This window comes from Caretta caretta, chromosome 2, assembly GCF_965140235.1.
Source record: "Caretta caretta isolate rCarCar2 chromosome 2, rCarCar1.hap1, whole genome shotgun sequence".
Classification (NCBI taxonomy): Eukaryota; Metazoa; Chordata; order Testudines; family Cheloniidae; genus Caretta; species Caretta caretta.
Window position 1 is genome coordinate 47,864,957 of NC_134207.1, and position 19,451 is coordinate 47,884,407.

The 19,451-nt window shown below is 38.4% G+C and overlaps 1 protein-coding gene across 5 annotated transcripts in view; it reads left to right on the top strand.

Annotated features, from left to right (window-relative positions):
• Positions 1-19,451, top strand: part of MMP16 (matrix metallopeptidase 16) — a 251,376-nt gene that overhangs the window by 208,951 nt on the left and 22,974 nt on the right. For 4 of the 5 annotated variants that reach the window (XM_048841145.2, XM_048841146.2, XM_048841148.2 and 1 more), the window contains one exon: positions 10,830-10,968. In XM_048841145.2, the coding sequence (XP_048697102.1) occupies positions 10,830-10,968 (139 nt within the window). Of the gene's footprint in view, positions 1-10,829; positions 10,969-12,671; positions 16,960-19,451 lie in introns of those variants that run through there. The other variant, XM_048841151.2, reaches the window with a different exon arrangement.

Genomic DNA, 19,451 nt, shown 5'->3' on the forward strand with positions numbered 1-19,451 from the left:
ACATGATACAATATAATTTGATGTTTTCTACTGTCTTTCATGTGAATGGTGTTTCAGAAAGCTTTAGAGTTCAATAATACATTTGTACCGTTGAATAATGTATAATAGCACAGGGAAAGATGTTAAGAGAAACAGGGGAAAAAATATGGGTCACATCCTCGGCTGGCATAAATTGGTGTAGCTCCACTGATGTCATTGAACTCAATGTTGCTATACCAATTTACACCAGTCAGAAGCTGGCCTGGTATGTTTACAATTGAGATTTGAAAAGAGAGACATACTCTTTGACGCAAAGAAGGTTGTTCCAGATGGTAGGCACAATAGGGGAAAAGATTGTTTTGCACCTGTAGTGGCCAGATGTAAGAAATGACATAACTGAGTCTAGTGCTGCTGTTAGATATGCAGAGGAGATGAAGAATGGAGCAAAGAGACAAGGCATATGAGATAGGTTAGAGCAAGACTCTAAAGAGGATTAAAGAACATGAAGAGCAATTTTGAACTAGATCTTGAAATGAATGTCCTGATAAAGAAGAAGGGAGTCAACAAAGGCCTGACATCACAAACAGCAAGTTAATGGCTTTCAGAGACTGTTGATGCCTACTTTAAATTGTGATAGTTGACTCTGAAATCAGGAGTCAAAAGCAGAAAACTAGCTGTGCAACTCACTAAGCAGCAAACATCTAGCTATTTAAAAGCAGTAGCCTCTGCTCCTAAATAGAATTAGCGAGATATTAAAAACTGGATCAAACATTTCAGGTAATATGAAGCAAGTTTTTTTTTTAAAATGTACTCAGTTAAGGACACCTCTTTTACATGGCAGCTCTTTAAAATAAGTCTAACACAGAATGGAGACATTTGTCTCTAATATCTGAGGGGAAAAGTTCTGTGCAGATCAAGTATTGATATTTATGAACAATAACACTCTGGATGTATTAAGTTCTAATTGACCATAGTGAATTATCTATTGAGAAAAAGACAGAAAGTGTGTATGTCTCGCATAGACTTATGACAAAAAATATAACCTCCTGGGGTTTGTGCAATTTTATATACTGTGCAAATGGTTGAAAACTGTCCTGCTTTTGCTATAATCATGTCTATTGTAATGATGTGCACCACGTTATAGCAAGATAATAGTCCTTTATTGCCTCACTAAATAACTTAGACAATAAATAGCCTAATATTTTCACTAGTAAAATAAAAAAGCCCTGGCTCAGTACAGTTTTCTGTGATTTAACAAGCTGATCTTAACTGTGGCATTTGTGATGACCAGGGAGGCAACTGCTCACTAGCCCTTTCAGCTAAAGAACCAGATCCAGATTAATCCTTTGTGTAATTCCTTTGGCTACAGTAGTATTACACCAGAAATGACTACGGCAGTGATGAAATGACAAAAGCCAGTAGCCAGTGCAAAATTAGACAAAAAAAAAATTATACCTGGCAAGTCCAGTCAGCTGTATTAGTACTTGAAAACTCAGGGAATATTGAGTGGAGTAAGGGGTACTCCTATCTTTTTAAAAAAAATAATAATGACATCAGTGGGAGTTTGCTGGAGAAGAACCTCAAGGCCAGGTCCTAAGAAGGTTATAATTAAGATTTTTATAAGTGATGTTCAATACAATTTACCTAATGGAAGGTAGTTTCAGGTGCCTAAATAGGTTGTCAGTGTTACTTTAAAGGCTTGGATTGCTCTTTATTTCTTGACCTTTACAAAAGTGTGCTATGTTGGGTAGAAAGCAGCGCACTGACCTTCTTGAACCAAGCTGTAAAATTAATAAGCTAGATAAGAGGACAAAACAATCTAGGGTAGTGGTAGGTTTGTTTTTGTTTTTTAAATATACTGCTATAAAGTAATGAAGTAGTGCTAATGAGTGCAAGTCCCCCCAGATATGGCAACAACTGGAGTCGTCCCTGTGCTGAACTCAGAAAGTCCCTCAGGAGTTTGGCAATTACTTATACTGCATTCTGTAGGCCAGTGGAAATTCTGTGACCCATCCTTCCCTTTTTGTCAGAAGCAAATGTTCAATTTGGCAAAGAACTATCACCCTTTTTTTGTTGACAACGGCCTATATGGATCCCAAGGGAATCTCATTTGAGTTAGACTGTCCCCTATAGTCTGGAAAGTGGTGCTGGACAGGACTGTGTTATTGCCTGGAGTTATCTATATTTCTCTTTATGTTTGAATCTTAAAAGAAAATAGAACATTGTCTGTCTGAGCCATGAGTCCACTGAATATTGCAAATTGCCACAGGATTCAGTCATCATCATCATAGTATTTAGCCCTTATGTTATTGTTATTATTATGGAAAAGGATTGTTTTCCCTTTCTATTATAACAGAAATTTATAGAAATTGTTGCAGTAGAGTCACCTTTCACCATTCTCCAACGTTTTGTCTGAATTTCTTCATACTTATTTTTTTAAACTCTGTTAAAATTAAAATACATTTGGAATTTTGTAAATTGTATCTCTTGGCAGCTTGATGCTACAGACTAAGTCCAAGCAAAAGGAAATTAGAGCTATGTAAAGTCCTCTCTAAAATGCATGACTGTGATTTACAAGATATGCTTTAGTGTACCAGCTGAAATTCTAGCTTTATTAGCTACCCTAAAACTTTATAAGCTTTGTCTGTAAAGGTATGTCCAAACTTTGCTAAATGTGAGGCTCCCATTGGGAAACTGCTGGAAGCCTGAGGACCTCACTGAGCCTGCAATCCAACAAAGCACTTAAGTACACACTTAATTCCATCTCTGTTTAGCAAAGCACTTTAAGCACTTGCTTAACCTGATGTGCTTTGCTTAATCTGAACCTATACCTGAATCGATACCCATTAAAGTCAATGGACCAATTTCTGGGAGAGCTAATGGAAGTTGGCTCAGGCCTGTAGTGTAAATACAATATTTTTCTAAGATTTATTTTTACTACTAAATTCAGATAAACAATCTGAAATATCTTGCTTGTGAGGCAAAATGACAAGGTGGGAAAATTCCATCCAGCAAATGTGGCAAAAGATATTAGAAATACAGCAATTCCAAACTGTTGCTGCTTGTTTGCTTCTTCTTCTTCTTCTTCTTCTTCTTTAATAACTGATCTCTGAGATATTGTCTGTGTTATGAGGGTTTTATAGATAATTTGGGCATGACGAAAAGCCATTTGGCCTGTTGAGACTTATCGTTACATCATTTGTCCCAGAACAGCACCTAGTCATTCTTAGATTGATGATGCCTCAGAAATCTTGCCCGCAAAACTATTCTAAGCATTTATTACTGTCAGAGTGAAAAAGTGCTTCCTAAAGTCTGTTTTGAGGATGTTTTTCCTTAACTTTTACTTACAATAAGCTTTCTTGTCTCAGCATTGTGCTATAATGAAAAAGTAACTGAAGCTGACATTCTCTGCACTGGCTTTCAGAACATATGCTTCAATTAGGTCTTCCTAGATACTTGTTTCTCTCAGTTACCATTTCATTTTTTTTTCCTTTTTCCTGTTCTCATATTGGAATTTAGGCAATCAATCCTAAAAATTGTTTTGTTGTCCTTCCTTAAGTGTCGTAATATATCTTACAGTATAAAGTGGCTAATGCTGAAAATAGTAGTCTAGTGTCAGACAAGCATAGTGAAACTATAATGTATAATAGTATTGCACGAGCAATGACACAGCTAGAAATTAGAAGGATTTTTTTGATAGAACTATTTCCAGCCAACCATAATTTTTTCAGAAGAAAACCTTTCATACTGAGAAATCTATTTGAGTAATTTTTGCTAGGTTAACTTCCTCCTATAAATCTGGGATTAACAGGATAACATAAAACTAGCCATATTGGGTCAGACCAATGGTCCACATAGTCCAGTGTGCTGTCTTCTGACAGTGGTCAGTGCCAGATGCTTCAGAGGGAGTAAACAGAGAAGGGCATTTATCAAGTGATCCATCCCCTGTCATCCAGTCCCAGCTTCTACCAGTAAGAGGTTTAGGGACGCCCAGAGCAGGGGGTTGTATCCCTGACCATTTTGGCTAATAGCCATTGATGGACCTATCCTCCATGAAATTATTTAATTATTTTTTGAATTCCATTATACTTTTCGCCTTCACAATATCCGCTGCCAATGAGTTCCTCAAGTTGACTGTGCACTGTGTGAAGTATTATTCCAATATTTTTGTTTTAAACCTGCTGTCTAGTAATTTCATTATGTGGCCCTTGGTTTGTGTGTTATGTGGAGTATGAGGGGTAAATAACAGTTCCTTATTCACTTTCTCCACACCATTCATGATTTTATAGACCTGTATCATATCACACCTCATTTGCCACTTTTCCAAGCTGAACAAACAATCCCACTGTTTTTAACCTCTCCTCATATGGAAGCTGATCCATACTCTTAATCATTTTTGTTGCCCTTCTCTATACGTTTCCCAATTCTAGTATATCTTTTTTGAGGTGGAATGATCAGAACTGCATGCAGTATTTAAGGTGTGGGTATACCATGGTTTTATATAGTGGCATTATGATACTTTCTGTTTTATTATGTATCCCTTTCCTAATGGATCCTAACACTTGGTTAGCTTGCTTGACTGCTGCTATACATGGAGCAGATGTTTTCCGAGGACTATCCACAATGACTCCAAGATCCCTTCCTTGACTGTTAATAGCTATTTTCGCCCCCAATATTTTGTGTGTACAATTGGAGTTATGTTTTCCAATGTGCATTACTTTGCACTTATAAACATTGAATTACATCTGCCATTTTGTTGCCCAGTTGCCCAGTTTGTGAAATCCCTTTGTAACTCTTCGCAGTCAGCTTTGGACTTAACTACCTGAGTAAATTTGTATCATCTGCAAACTTTGCCACCTCACTGTTGTCCAGATCTTTTATAAATATGGTGAACAGCACTAGGCCCAGTACAGATCCTTGGGGGAGGACCCCACTATTTACCTTTCTCCATTGTGAAAACTGATCGTTTATTCCTACCAGTTACTGATGCATGAGAGGTTATTTCCTCTTATGCCATGACTCATTATTTGCTGAAGAGCCTTTAGTGAGGGACCTTGTCAAAGACTTTCTGAAAGTCCAAAAGCATTATATCTACTAGATCACCCTTGTCCACATTTATTGACCCCCTCAAAGAATTTGAATGGATTGGTGAGGCATGATTTCCCTTTCCAAATGCCATGTTGATTATTTCCCAATATATTGTGGTCTTCTATGTGTCTGATAATTCTGTTCTTTACTATCATTTCAACTAATTTCCCTGGAACTGAAGTCACCTGTAGTGCCTTGTTATATTAACAGTCCTCCAGTCATCTGGAACAGAGGCTGATTTAAGCAATAGGTTACATATCAGTTAGTAGTAGTCTGTGGTAGGTTCTTGAGTATTCCCTCCCACCCCCAATAATGTTAAATTTAATTGCATTATGGTTGCTATTACCAAGTGGTTCTGCCATATTCACAGTTTGTACCAGATCCTGTGCACCACTTAAGTCTGAAGTAAGAAATGCCTCTCCTCTTGTGGATTCCAGGACCAGCTCTCCAAGAAGCACTCATTAATGGTGTCTAGAAATTTTATCTCAGCATCCTGTCCTGAAGTGGCAATTGCCCAGTCAATATGTGGATAGTTGAAATCCCCTGTTATTATTGAGTTTTCTGTTTTTGTAGTCTCTTTTATCTCCCTGATCATTTCACAGTCACCATCAGTATCCTAGTCAGGTGGTCAGTAGTATATTATTATTGCTATTCAAATATAGAATTTCTATCCATAGAGACTCTATGGTTCAGTTTGATTCATTTAAGATTTTTACTATATTTGACTCTATTCTTTCTTTCACACATAGTGCCACTTCCCCACCAGCATAATGTATGGTGTCATTCCTATATATTGCATAACCTGATATTTTGTTCAACATCTTTATTAATGATCTGGACGATGGGATAAATTTCACCCTCAGCAAGTTCACAGATGACACTAAACTGGGGAGAGGTAGATACGCTGGAGGATAGGGATAGGGTCTAAAGTGACCTAGACAAATTGGAGGATTGGGCCAAAAGAAATCGGATGAGGTTCAAAAAGGACAAGTGCAGAGTCCTGCCCTTAGGACAGAAGAATCCCATGCACCACTACAGGTTGGAGACCGACTGGCTAGGCAGCAGTTGTGCAGAAAAGGAACTGGGGATTACAGTGGATGAGAAGCTGGATATGAGTTAGCAGTGTGCCCTTGTTGCCAGGAAGGCTACTGGTATATTGGGCTGTATTAGTAGGAGCATTACCAGCAGATCGAGGGAAGTGATTATTCCTCTCTATTCGGCACTGGTGATGCCACATCTGGAGCATTGCGTCCAGTTTTGGGCCCCGCACTACAGAAAGGGTGTGGACAAATTGGACAGAGTCCAGCGGAGGGCAATGAAAATGATCAGGTGCACATGACTTACGAGGAGAGGCTGAGGGAACTGGGCTTGTTTAGTCTTCAGAAGAAAAGAGTGAGGGGGGATTTGATAGCAGCCTTCAACTACCTGAAGGGGGGTTCCAAAGAAGATGGAGCTCGGCTGTTGTCAGTGGTGGCAGGTGGCAGAACAAGGAGCAATGCAGTGGGGGAGATCTAGTTTGGATATTAGGAAACACTATTTCACTAGGAGGGTGGTGAAGCACTGGAATGGGTTACTTAGGGTGGTGGTGGAATCTCCATCCTTAGAGGTTCTTAAGGCCCAGCTTGACAAAGCTCTGGCTGGGATGATTTAGTTGGGGGTAGTCCTGCTTTGAGCAGGTGGTTGGACTAGATGACCTCCTGAGGTCTCTTCCAACCCTAATCTTCTATGATTCTATGATTACCATGTCCCATTGATTATCATCATTCTGCCAAGATTCTGTGATGCCTATTATATCCATATCCTCATTTAATACCAGGCACTCAAGTTCACCCATCTTAATATTTAGACTTCTAGCATTTGTATACAACACTTATAAGAACGTAAGAACACCCATACTGGGTCAGACCAAAGATCCATCTAGCTCAGTATCCTGTCTTCCAACAGTGGCCAATGTCAGGTGCCCCAGAGGGAATTAACAGAACAGGTAATCATCAAGTGATCCATTCCTTGTCTCTCATTCCCAGCTTTCTGGCAAACAGAGGCTAGGAACACCATCCCTGCCCATCCTGGCTAATAGCCATTGATGGAACTATGTTTCATGAATGTATCTAGTTCCTTTTTGAAACCTGTTATAGTCTTGGCATTCACAGCATCCTCTGGCAAGGAGTTCCACAGGTTGACTGTGTGTTGTGTGAAGAAATACTTCCTTTTGTTTGTTTTAAGCCAGCTGCCAATTAATTTCATTTGATGACCCCCTAGTTCTTGTGTTACGAAAAGAAGTAAATAATACTTCCTTATTTACTTTCTCCACACCAGTAATGGTTTCATAGACCTCAATCATATCCCCCCTTAGTCGTCTCTTTTCCAAGCTGAAAACTCCCAGTCTTATTAATCTCTCCTCATACAGAAGGTATTCCATACCCCTAATCATCTTTGTTGCCCTTTTCTGAACCTTTTCCAATTCCAATATATCTTTTTTGAGATGAGGTGACCACATCTGCATGCAGTATTCAAGATGTGGGCATACCATGGATTCTTTTAGAGGCAATATGGTATTTTCTGTCTTATTATCTATCCTTTCCTAATGATTCCCATCATTCTGTTCGCTTTTTTGACTGCCGCTGCACATTGAGTGGATGTTTTCAGAGAACTATCCACAGTGACTCCAAGATCTCTCTCTTGAGTGGTAACAGCTAATTTAGACCTCATCATTTTCTACGTATAGTTTACATGTATGCTTATAAAATTTGTCAATATTTAGCTGTCTGCATTCATGTGATGAAAGTGAGTGGGACTCATTTTCATTTGATTGTTTCTCTTCGGATACTATCTGCACATTATCAACTTTTATCTTCTCCTCTGTTCTAGGATATAGAGAATCCCCATTAGTAAATCCTCCCCTAAAGGATGTGTCTGTCCAAACCATGTGCTCCTTCACACCTGTCGGCTTTCCTTCAGCCCTTAGTTTAAAAACTTCTCTACAACCTTTTTTAATTTTATATGCCAGCAATCTGGTTGTTTTGGTTTAGGTGGAGCTCTTCTTTCCTGTGTGGGCTCTTCCTTTTACAAAAGTTTTCCCAGTTCCTAATAAACCTAAATCCCTCCTCCAAACACCACTCATTCAGTACCTGCAGTTTTGCCTATCTAACTGGCTCTGTGTATGGAACTGGAAGCATTTTGTCTTTAATCTCTTACCTAGTAACTTAAATTTGACCTCCAGGACCTCTCTCCTACCTTTCCCTATATCATTGGTACCTACATGTGTTATGACCACTGGCTCCTCTCCTGCATTGTACAATGAAACAACCCTTTCTATTCTGGATGCACTTAGGCAGTGTCTATGTAAGGTTAATATTTTCTTCACAAATTTGTGAATAGTTGCGTCGGTGGGAAAATGAACTAGAGAGAGATGTAACTTATGCTTGAGAAGGATGATGAATACAACCCATTGTATGCCTGCTCCAGCAAAAATATTAGTTTGGTTTCAAAGCTGCACCAGTTCCTAGAACACTACAGATCTGCTTTGCTTGACAGGCTGACCTATTCAGAGAGAATGTCTGGGCTGCCATGCAACAGAGATGTGACAGGATGCGATATTTTTCTGTTTTGTTTTGCGTTTTTTTCCCCAGTAATATTAATTCTGTATTATTTCTTATACCGTTGGGATTTCATAATAAAGGGTAAGAAGAGGGATAACCTTTACTTGTCCCAGGAAGGTGGTTCAGCATGTTCATTATTTCAGGGCTATCATCTGTCGTAGAGTAATTAGGTTTGCAGTCCACACACAAAAGGGGTAAGCACTTGATCAGAGCCCCTATCTCGGCATGTTGATATGGTTGCACTGGAAGAAGTTGTGGTTACAGTGTTGAAGAGATATAGCCAGGGCAGCTTTTCCTGCATTCCCCTCAGGCTGACAAAATAACTTCTATACATTCCCCAGCTTGGGCAGTGCACCCTCAGCCTGGCTCAGTCACTCAGCAGCCATAGTTTAGCCCAGTGGTTCTCCAATTTTAGCAACCCGAGGACCCCATTTTGATTTTAAAATTTTCCGCGACACCAAGCCCCCTGCTCAGCCCCAGGCCCCACCCCCACTTCACTCCAGCCCCAGTTGGAGAAACGCTGGTTTAGCCCATAAAGATATGCCATTGTAAACAATGAAAACACAAGAGAACTGAGAGTCTACGGTATTGACTCTGAAAAGTGTCAGATGGACATCCCTGGAGACTGAAGCCCTCTCTGCACAGAACAGATACAGCCTAGGAAGAATCACTGTGATCTGCCCCACCCCATCCTTACAATGGGCCTAAAGCAAAGCTCAGGGCAGTCAGTGGAATGAAGCCCGCCAATTCTTCATGGGAATTGAAGAATTCCCATGGGAAACAAAACCTTTCACCAGCTTGGATGCTGTTTATTATCACATATAGGGACAGAAAGTCTTTGCCACGTGATGATCCATGTGCTGTGAGTTGATGGTCTTAGTGCAATTCTTAGTGGAATGACTGCTAACAGGGAGGCCAGGGCCAACAGTTTTGATGGTAGATTTGCAATGTGGACACTAAGACTACAACATTCCAAATCTCCTATCACAAATTTTGATCCTGGTGTCCTTGTTCTCAGTCACTGCAGAGAAGAAGTGAATCACATTGCAGAATGAACTATCCACACAGCCCTGGAAATAGTCCATTCATACCAGGGCTCGCACACCATAACTGAGCCCAATCCAGTTAGAATTGGCGAGCTTCATTCCACTGACTGCCCTGAGCTTTGCTTTAGGCCCATTGTAAGGATGGGGTGGGGCAGATCACAGTGATTCTTCCTAGGCTGTATCTGTTCTGTGCAGAGAGGGCTTCAGTCTCCAGGGATGTCCATCTGACACTTTTCAGATTAATAATAAATTCACATCATGGGGAACATACAGATCTGGGTATCTGCGGTCTTGGAAGATGACATGAAATTGATTGTTTGCCAAATATATGATGAGGCTGCTGCCAGGCACTCACTCATATAACTTAATACAGGATTCGGAAATATGCAGTGAAATACTGAGGGCTCAAATCTGGCCTTGATTGTTCACTCAAACTAGGGGCTTTGAAAAGAAACAGACCAATAGGGTTTTTATTATAAACTCTTCCTAAACAAATGCCTGACAAAGGACTGGTTATGTTAAATTTACTGGGCTTTCCTACAGAACAACAAATTTAACTAGAGTGGACTTGGGTGTTTTATGCACATCTTACTTTTAGACATTGCAAATATATCAGATATTTTAAAATTAGTGGTGTAATTCAATGGAAACGTGGACCCCAAATCTGCTTTTAGCTACCCCATTGTAAGCCTAAAATAGTTCCATTGTGTTCTACCAGTGTAACTGAGTGGAATTTGAGCAGTGGTATTTTGCAGTACACACACTCTCCTACATTTCATTTTTAAGCAAAATGGACATCTGTTATAGGACTGTCAGCTCTTTGGTAAGAATTATCCCCAAATTTTTGCCTCTCTTTTGAATGCACCTTTGCTTTGTTTATTTTTGTTTTTAAGAAATCATTAGATCACTCTTTAAGAGGGACATTTTTTTCCTTCCTTTTCTCCTCTGAGGAAAAACTCAGTTCTGTGCTCCTTCAATATTAATACAAATATGGTTAGACACATAGGAAAGTTTGTTGTCCTAAACTGACATTGAATGGCTTTTCCATCTGTCAGAAACAGATCAACAAGGATAGAGGCCTCCAATGTGCTAAGAGATGCATTTGTTTGCTTTCCAGGATCAGTGGTTTTGGCGTGTTAGAAACAACAGGGTGATGGATGGATACCCCATGCAGATTACCTACTTCTGGAGGGGTTTACCTCCAAGTATCGATGCAGTCTATGAAAACAGCGAAGGGAATTTTGTTTTCTTTAAAGGTAAGAAGGGCAAGAAATCTAGGTGACATTTACAGGCCTGCTGACACCCCATAGAAACATTTTAAAACTTTCTTCTTATAGTGAAGTAAAATCTTATTTATTTTCACTAGTGGCTTGTCATACCCACTGCAAATTCAGAATGTAGAGAATTAGCAAATAAGTGAACAGATAAAAAAACAAGCATCTAACATACTTTGCACACTTGGCAACTATGGTTATTATTAATGATAATGCTTCATATTTGTAATTTTGGGGTATATTTTGTAAAACTAGTGAAATCTTACTAGTAAAGACCATACAGCAATGATCTGCTATTAAGTCTTTGCTCACACTTTGTATGTGTGAACTACAAGTTGTCTGGATTAAGAAAATATGAATGAATGAGATTCTTTACATTTTTTCTAGTTCTCTTTCTTCATCTCTCTTATTACTAGGGTATTTGCATATTTCTAAGTGGCATCTGTTCCTGCTGCATATATTTTATCATGTTATCTGTGCCACGTTCTAATTATTTGGTCTGGAAATTATGATGCTACAAATTTGAGGTGGGAAATGAATTATTAACAGATATCCCTGTTTCATGCAAATGTCCCTAGTCATTTTTTAAGAAGAGGAAAAATCCCAGAAAATAAGGTTATGTGGATTGAATTGTTGCTAAGCAATTTGGTTTTTTTTAAAGTTTTACTCCAGGCATCAGCTGTTCTTTAAAATGAAAGTTCTTAAATATGCATCTAATTTAGATTTAATGTGAAAATTATACTTTATGTTAGATAAATAGTAGTTTATCATTGGAACCTGTTCATTGGGAATGAAACCAATGTAAAATGTAATTACTTATAAGGTAAGAATTGTGAAAACAAAGGAGAATGTGATTTGAGAATGAGGAATCCAGTTGTGAAGCTATTAGAGTTAGCTATCTGGATTGTAACTGGCTCTGTCCTTTTTCATATAATTGTGCCTATGGAAAGGCAGAAGAACAATGCAGACATTTTCCCTGCCATTTTTTCAAAATATGAACAAAGTTATCAGGTCAAAAAATGGACCCACCTGTACTGTAGTAGAACTATGGTCACCTCTGGAGTGTGAAGGGGTAATTGTAATTGTGCAGAAATACTACACAACAGTTTAATACAGGCAATGAAGATGAATAGTGTGTTCACTTAATAAAAAGAACTTGCACCTTGTTTGAGATGTAGAAGTTACAGGTCTTTGTATTTACATTATTTACCATATGTTAACACACAACACATGCCTTTTATGTCTGCATGCATGCATGTGCTAAATTCTAGAGCCAGCTCATAAAATGTATACCATATGATAAACTGAATTTTATTTTCCACTTTAACCTTCTCAGTAACACTCTGCCTCCTAATCTTTCTCCATTATGAACAATGTTCAAAACCTCCAAGCAACAGTTGGCATTTTCTAAGATAAAGGTTGTACTGTACCACAAAAAAATTGTCATGCATCCCTCTACTCCCATCCTTCCGAATAAAGCACTTGTAGGAGGGTGTTATGACTGAACTAATCAGCGAGCAAGAGGCAAAGATCTGTCAGTCACAGGTAGTGTATAAGCACCAGTCTACCCATTTCTTCCTGGTTGTTTGCCTTTTGCATGCTGGAAGGGTAGAGCAACAGCTGTCTCCGAATTCACCCGCTGTGCTCTCTTTCATTCTGCCTTATTCATTCTTTTCCTATTCTAGCCCAATAAAAGATGAAGAAGCATAGAAGCAAGGATAAAGGGAAAGGGAGAAAAAAGCAGCACAAAAGAGACATCAACTCTCCCGTGTCTGCTCTCTCCAGGGCCCCAGTTACACAGAGAGTAAAGCAGCAGAAGAGAGAGATTTACCTCCTCTGCTTCCATCCAGGAACCAAGGAATCAGGGAGGAATCGACCAATGTGCTGCATATCAACTCCTCAACTCCTCCTCTCCCCACCTTTCGACCTAGCCATGTTGTTGTAGGGTGTTTGTTCTACCTAGGTTCCTGGTTAGGTGTTTTCTGTCTGGGTTTCTATAGGGTTGCCCATCACTGTGTTATTTAGAACCTCTCTCTATCAGTGGCCCAGTGGATTTCATAAGCCCAGCTATGAAAACCTAGAAAAAAACCTAGAAAAACCTAGAAAAAAAGATAATTTTTTGAGGTTTTGAGGGTTTGGTTTTATTTGTTCATACTCAGTCATCTCTCCCGCCAGCTGTGCAATTGGATTAATGGCACTAAGGCAATTCTACTTTAAAGAAGAAGAAATATAAGATAGGAACTAAATAAAAATCTTTAAAACAAGCTTACATTTTCTAGCAGACCTGTGCTGTTAAATACAAGGAACATGCAGATGATCTGTAACGGTGGTATGGTATGCAAGTGTTATTCTCATTCCTTTAGGACAATCTTCATAATTTATAGCTCTGCTATCCCAAATTCATACTAATAAATCCTATCACCACATCCGTATATTTTCTGTATTGTCTGTCTGTGGAGACCACTGATTTTAGGGGCATATTTAATAAATTATGGCTACTTGTAAAAAATTTGCTGCTTTTGTGGAATCAAGTCTCCCTTTCTCTGAAGAGCATTGAGACTTTTTGGTTTTCAATGTGAACTAGTTTTATGTCCCTTCAATTTACATTAATATTTATTTATACAAGGAAAAACATTTGTAAAAATTCAGTAGTACACTTGGAGAGTATGACCATAAAGCAATGCTTGTTGTTTTGGGGAGTTGAAGTCAGCTTTCTTTCTTGTGGCTCATAATGCACGCAAGGTATGTGGTGTAACATAGAAGGCTGCTTATAAAAAACAGATGCTTATATTCTTATTGTTAGTCAGTACTAACATCCATACTGAAGAATAATAATAAAATAACACCAGAAAGGTACATATATATTTTTAGAATGGCAAAAATGTAGATAGTAAAGTTTATTCTGTGTACCTTTTGGAATTTAAATAGTGTTAAAAATGAAACTGTCAAGACATCTGCATTGTTGAAACCTATCGCCAGCCAAATGTAGCAATGGCAAAGCTATTGTAAAATTCATACTACGACTTCCACCATAACTCTCAATAATTCTTATCCCACTACTTGACAGTTTCATTTTGAAAGCTGAAATTTACTTGTAGTGCGGCATGACGAAGCAGTAAATAGGGAAGTGACAGGGGCCAGCTAGATAAATAGGAGGACTTGGAAAAGCTTAGAGGAAAAAGGGAGGAGGACAAAACATACTGGGATTGAGGTCCAAAATATTTAAATATTGGGGAGAAGAGAGTTCCAGAATGTGAATGAGGAAGACAAAGAGACACGAGAGTAGGTTTTTTAATGGATTTTATTGCCATGAGTAGAGTTTTTCTTAATAATTATTATATTAAATACTTTAAATACTGTACACAGTACTTATAAAATGCACATACCATAATTCCATTTTTGCATAATAACGACATGAACAGAATACTCCACTTAGTTCTTGAGAACTCAAGAAACCTTCGATTAATTTACATCCTGATTATATACAAAAGGGGATGTAGTATAGTTGATATCTTCTGTGTGGTTGGTTGTAATGGTCAGTAGATAATTAAAAAGTCCAAAATAACCAATATTTACTATCAAAACCTCAGTATGCTACAGCAAACATATATACTCATTGTGTGTGTCCTGTATTTCTCACCAATTTTCAGAATGTCAACAATAAATTTTCAAAGACTTCAGGTAGTTACAATCACAGTCCATATTTTTCAAGTTGTTTCCCTGTGGTGTTGGGTATTTAGCTAATCATTATTGCAAAAAAACCAAAACATTTTGACTTTATCACATGCTTCATTCTCAGCCTGTGACCTTGCCATCCTGCTTGTTGTTATATTAGGGAATAGATGGTGAAAAATGAAACATTCAGAAGATTGACCGGACTTTATGAAACATGGTGATTTATTAAAATCTATGAGAATAATAAATCCACAAACCAGACCTGAAAGGAACAACTTTGTAAAACAAATGTAGTGCTTGCTGCTGCCAAGGAGATGCATCACTTGCATTATTATATGAGTGACCATGTATCTGGAAGAAGGATCAAACCATTATTGTTCAAATAATATCTGGTTTTCTTTCCTTATTTTTATTATAATCATCATGAATAAACAGGTCTTCAATACATTGTTCTTATAATTTATTAAAGAAACTAGATATAAACTAAATGAAAGCAAATAATGAGTAATGTGACTTAAGTCCTCATTTTGGATACATTTTTAAGACACTTCAAATTAGCTCGCTAAAACTAGAAATAGACGGAATTAATCCTAGTTACAATCAAGCTTCCTTTGCTCTGATCTGTAACTTAAATTCCCCTTAGTATTCAGTTCTGAGTGTGAAAGCTTCAGATTCTTGCTGAGACTCTCTGAACTGCAGTCCTCCTCCCACAAAATGCTTCCCTGACCAACAGTCAACCACTTTCCAATATCATTTCTCCATGTGAGGGAAGAACAACAACAACAAAAAGCTGCAGCCAGACAGAACACTTTAATAATGGTCACAGTTAAAGCGGACTAAACATATCTTAGAATGCAAATATTAAATGGTGTCTAGTTACAGCCAATAGCAGTCTTGCCTATAATTGCTAAAGTGCTCAGTGTCCTGCAGTCTCAGGTTTAAGTTCTCTCCAGTTACCCTCAACAATGAACTTGCTTAAATAAAAGTAAGAAATTTGCTAAGGAGGATTTAATTAAGAGTCTCAGTCTAGTCTTGCATTCCCGGTACACATTGCACTTTTTTCAAATGTGCTCCTGCTCCAACACCCCCTGGATATACGAAAGATATTGGGCTCAGTTATGCTGTCCTTTTATAATATTCATGTTCAGCCTGGTTATTTCAATGGTTGATCATGCATATGTGAGGGCAAAATTTGACTCATTGGATACAGCTGGCAAATATCATTTCCTAACAACTTCCTTTATTTTTACTCCTTGTGAGACATGGAAATAGTCAGTAATATTGCATACATTGTAGAACATGCCTCTTCATGCTGCCCAGCAACTGTCATTTTGAATGATCTTCTACAACAGAAATGACCTGGCACAGTATCGGTCATTGAACACCATCTGTTGTTTGCACCATAAGTACCAACTGGAAGGGTCCAAAAAGCATGATCCTTCTCTCAGTATTGAACTTCCAACTATGATGCCTTTCTGAAGCCATCTATTTATATACAGCCAAGTGAACCAGTAGTTTTGAGACTCAGAGGTATAATTCAGCTGAGAAGGAGAACTGTGAAATACTAAAGGTGTGACCACCTGAAATGAATGTCTGAAACCCTCAGGATAGAGCCTTATCTTCCCTAGGATTAAGTTTTGTAGAACACCCTAATTAAATTAAATGTAATGGCCTTTAGGTTATCACAGACCTAATCTTTTGTGCATTTCAAAGGATCACTCTTCATAGGCTAGCACTTCTTTATTTTCTGCACTTTACAAAGCTCCCTGTAGGTCTTCTCTGAACACTTTCTTCCTCCTGCCTGGCACATGCAATAACTGTGAAGAGGATCAGTGTTTCTCAATGTATAATGTCAAAGCTGGTGTCTTTGATTGCCTGTATCACATCACCTTCATGTCCTCATCTTCCAAATAAATACACATTAACAACCTATAGAAAAGAGAGTTGACCACACCTTCCTGTTTTACACTGAGCAGCAGCCCCTGCTTGAAATGGAAATGTAATCATGGCTTACTTCCTTCTAGGAAATTTCTAGAGAAGACACCAAATTATGCAGTTGACAGCTTGAACATCTGAACTCAAAAAGAGTTTTATTGTGGTTCTTGTCTTATTGCATATTGGAAAATTAAACATAAATTATCTTTATTATCTTTTTAATTCAGTAAAAAGTTCAAGTTTTATGATGAACATACAAGTGGGTTCACCACTCTTTTCCTTATGATTTCTTTTGTCACAAAGGTGCTAATAGCTGCTTTAGTATTTTTAAGGCCACATTAATGTACATAAAAAGAAAAGGAGTACTTGTGGCACCTTAGAGACTAAACAATTTATTTGAGCATAAGCTTTCGTGAGCTACAGCTCACTTCATTCTTATGCTCAAATAAATTGGTTAGTCTCTAAGGTGCCACAAGTACTCCTTTTCTTTTTGCGAATACAGATTAACACGGCTGTTACTCTGAAACCTGTCATTACTGTACATGGTCCTGATGAGTTTTCTACATTTTGCTTAAGAAGAGAGAGAGTCTGGTTATATGTGCGTAGGTCTCTCCACCAGACATGAAATGAAGGGAAGTCTTTCCATGAGAATCTTCTGTAAGACACCTTTCAGAAGGTCTTTCTTTTCATTACTGGAAGGCAGTATTAGGTTCGCAGTATAGGAGCACACCAGTGGAGAATATGAGAAAACTAGGTAGAATGACAGAAATTTCCTAGAGAAACTATAAATCTCATATAAAGAAAAGGAGTACTTGTGGCACCTTAGAGACTAACAAATTTATTTGAGCATAAACTTTTGTGAGCTGTAGCTGTAGCTCATGAAAGCTTATGTTCAAATAAATTTGTTAGTCTCTAAGGTGCCACAGGTACTCCTTTTCTTTTTGTGGATACAGACTAACACGGCTGCTACTCTTGAAACCTATAAATCTCATATGTTCACACTTCCTTCCTCTGGTCTGATACATTGGAAAATGTATTGAACCAGGCTTCTCCAAATGCCTTCTTGAGCACCACTACTGACCTGGGACTTTGTGTCACCTGAAGGATGCTAAAGAGTAGTGTTGGGGATAGGGCAGAAGATGGAAGGATAGGAAATTTGCATGTGAAAAAGGGATGGTTCTGAGATTTGCCAGGAAAAGTATCCTCAGGCAAGCTGGAATGCCTCTGCTTGATAGTGAGGGTGACAAGCAGCTGCAAAGACACTGATAAAAGATTTACTTTGCAAGCCCACATGGGAGGGATTAAAACTGTATCCCCTTTCCTAATTAAAAATGTGATGAAAAGGAAAGCATGCTGTAAATTGATGAGGTACAGGTGACAGGATAAAGCCTTCCTTTACTTTTTTTAAGACTTCCCTTATTTAATACCACAGAGGGATAACTAAAATATAAAACAAACTGTGAATACAGCTTTCTGGTTTTTCCATCCCAGTGACTCTGGCATAGACTTGATCCTAGGTCTGTGGGGCAAAGTTAAGTTTCCTCATAAAATATTTACATAAGAGAATGTCTAAGGATAGATAAGTGTTTGTGAAGCAGCCTGCCCAGCCACATAGCTCATACAATGAATAGTATGTACTGCCACTCTTATATCTGTCATGTGCCACTGGGCTATCTGTGTAGACGTGTAGTTAGGCAAATGCATTTTAAAATGTCTTTTCCATTGGCTGTCATAAATAAGGGTGTTTCTGGATATAGTGGGTTGGGAGAGACCCATTTTTGATTTACATTTTTTGGATCAGATTCACCACTGATTTATTCAAATTTACACTAGTGTTAATGGTCATGGTTGAAACTCCACTTATTGGCAACTTAGAAGTGATGAATAGGACTGTTATGACTTCAGAAAGGGAGACACTGATGGAAATAAAGTTCAACACAGGCAAGTCCATTGATGCACCAGCTCCGCTGAGAGGGTCTTATTGTGGGGAGCTGCAGTGAATTTCAGATGGGTTCTACCTGTTTTATGCCAGGTCCCTGATCATTGGTCTTCATTCTCTCTCTTTGTACGGGAAGGCCCAAGAGGTCTAATGATTTTCATTACCTTTCTCTGGACCTTTTCTATTATGCCAGTCTAAAGGATTGTCAAGTTGTTGACAGGCCTTCTAAGTAATAGTTACTCCTCTCAGAGATTAATATTGTTATTAGTAATAACATTTTTAGCAACATGCATGACCATAATGTTATATAGAGAGAGGATAAATACATGGTCCCTACCCAATGGAGCATACAATCTAGCATAAACACAATATGACATCACACAGGGACAGATGACATAAGACACAGGAAAAGGGAAGACACTGAACAAACTAAGGTTTTGGGATGTTACTAGTCCTAAGGTATGCATCATATTAGGACTCCTCCCCGACCTTTTAAAATTAACACAGATTGTATTAGGTTGCCATGAGAATATGAGCCATTATTGAAGTGACTGTGGTAAGAAATCTAGTGATCAACTAGTCTGACCTCCTGCATAACACAGGTCATAGAACTTCCCCTAAATTATTCCTACAGCATCTCTTCTGAAAAAAAAATCCAGTTTTGATTTTAAAATTGCCCATGATGGAGAATCCATCATGACTCTTGGTAAATTGTTCCAATGGTTACTTACCCATACCATTAAAAATGTACATCTTATTTCAAGTCTGAGTTTGTCTAGCTTCAGCTTCCAGCCATTGGATCATATTATGCCTTTCTCTGCTAGATTGAAGAGCCCTGTGTATAAACCCCACACTAGAAGTGAAAAGGTTAAGAAGCAATTCTGGGCCCAAAAGACCCTGCCCAGCCACACCTGCA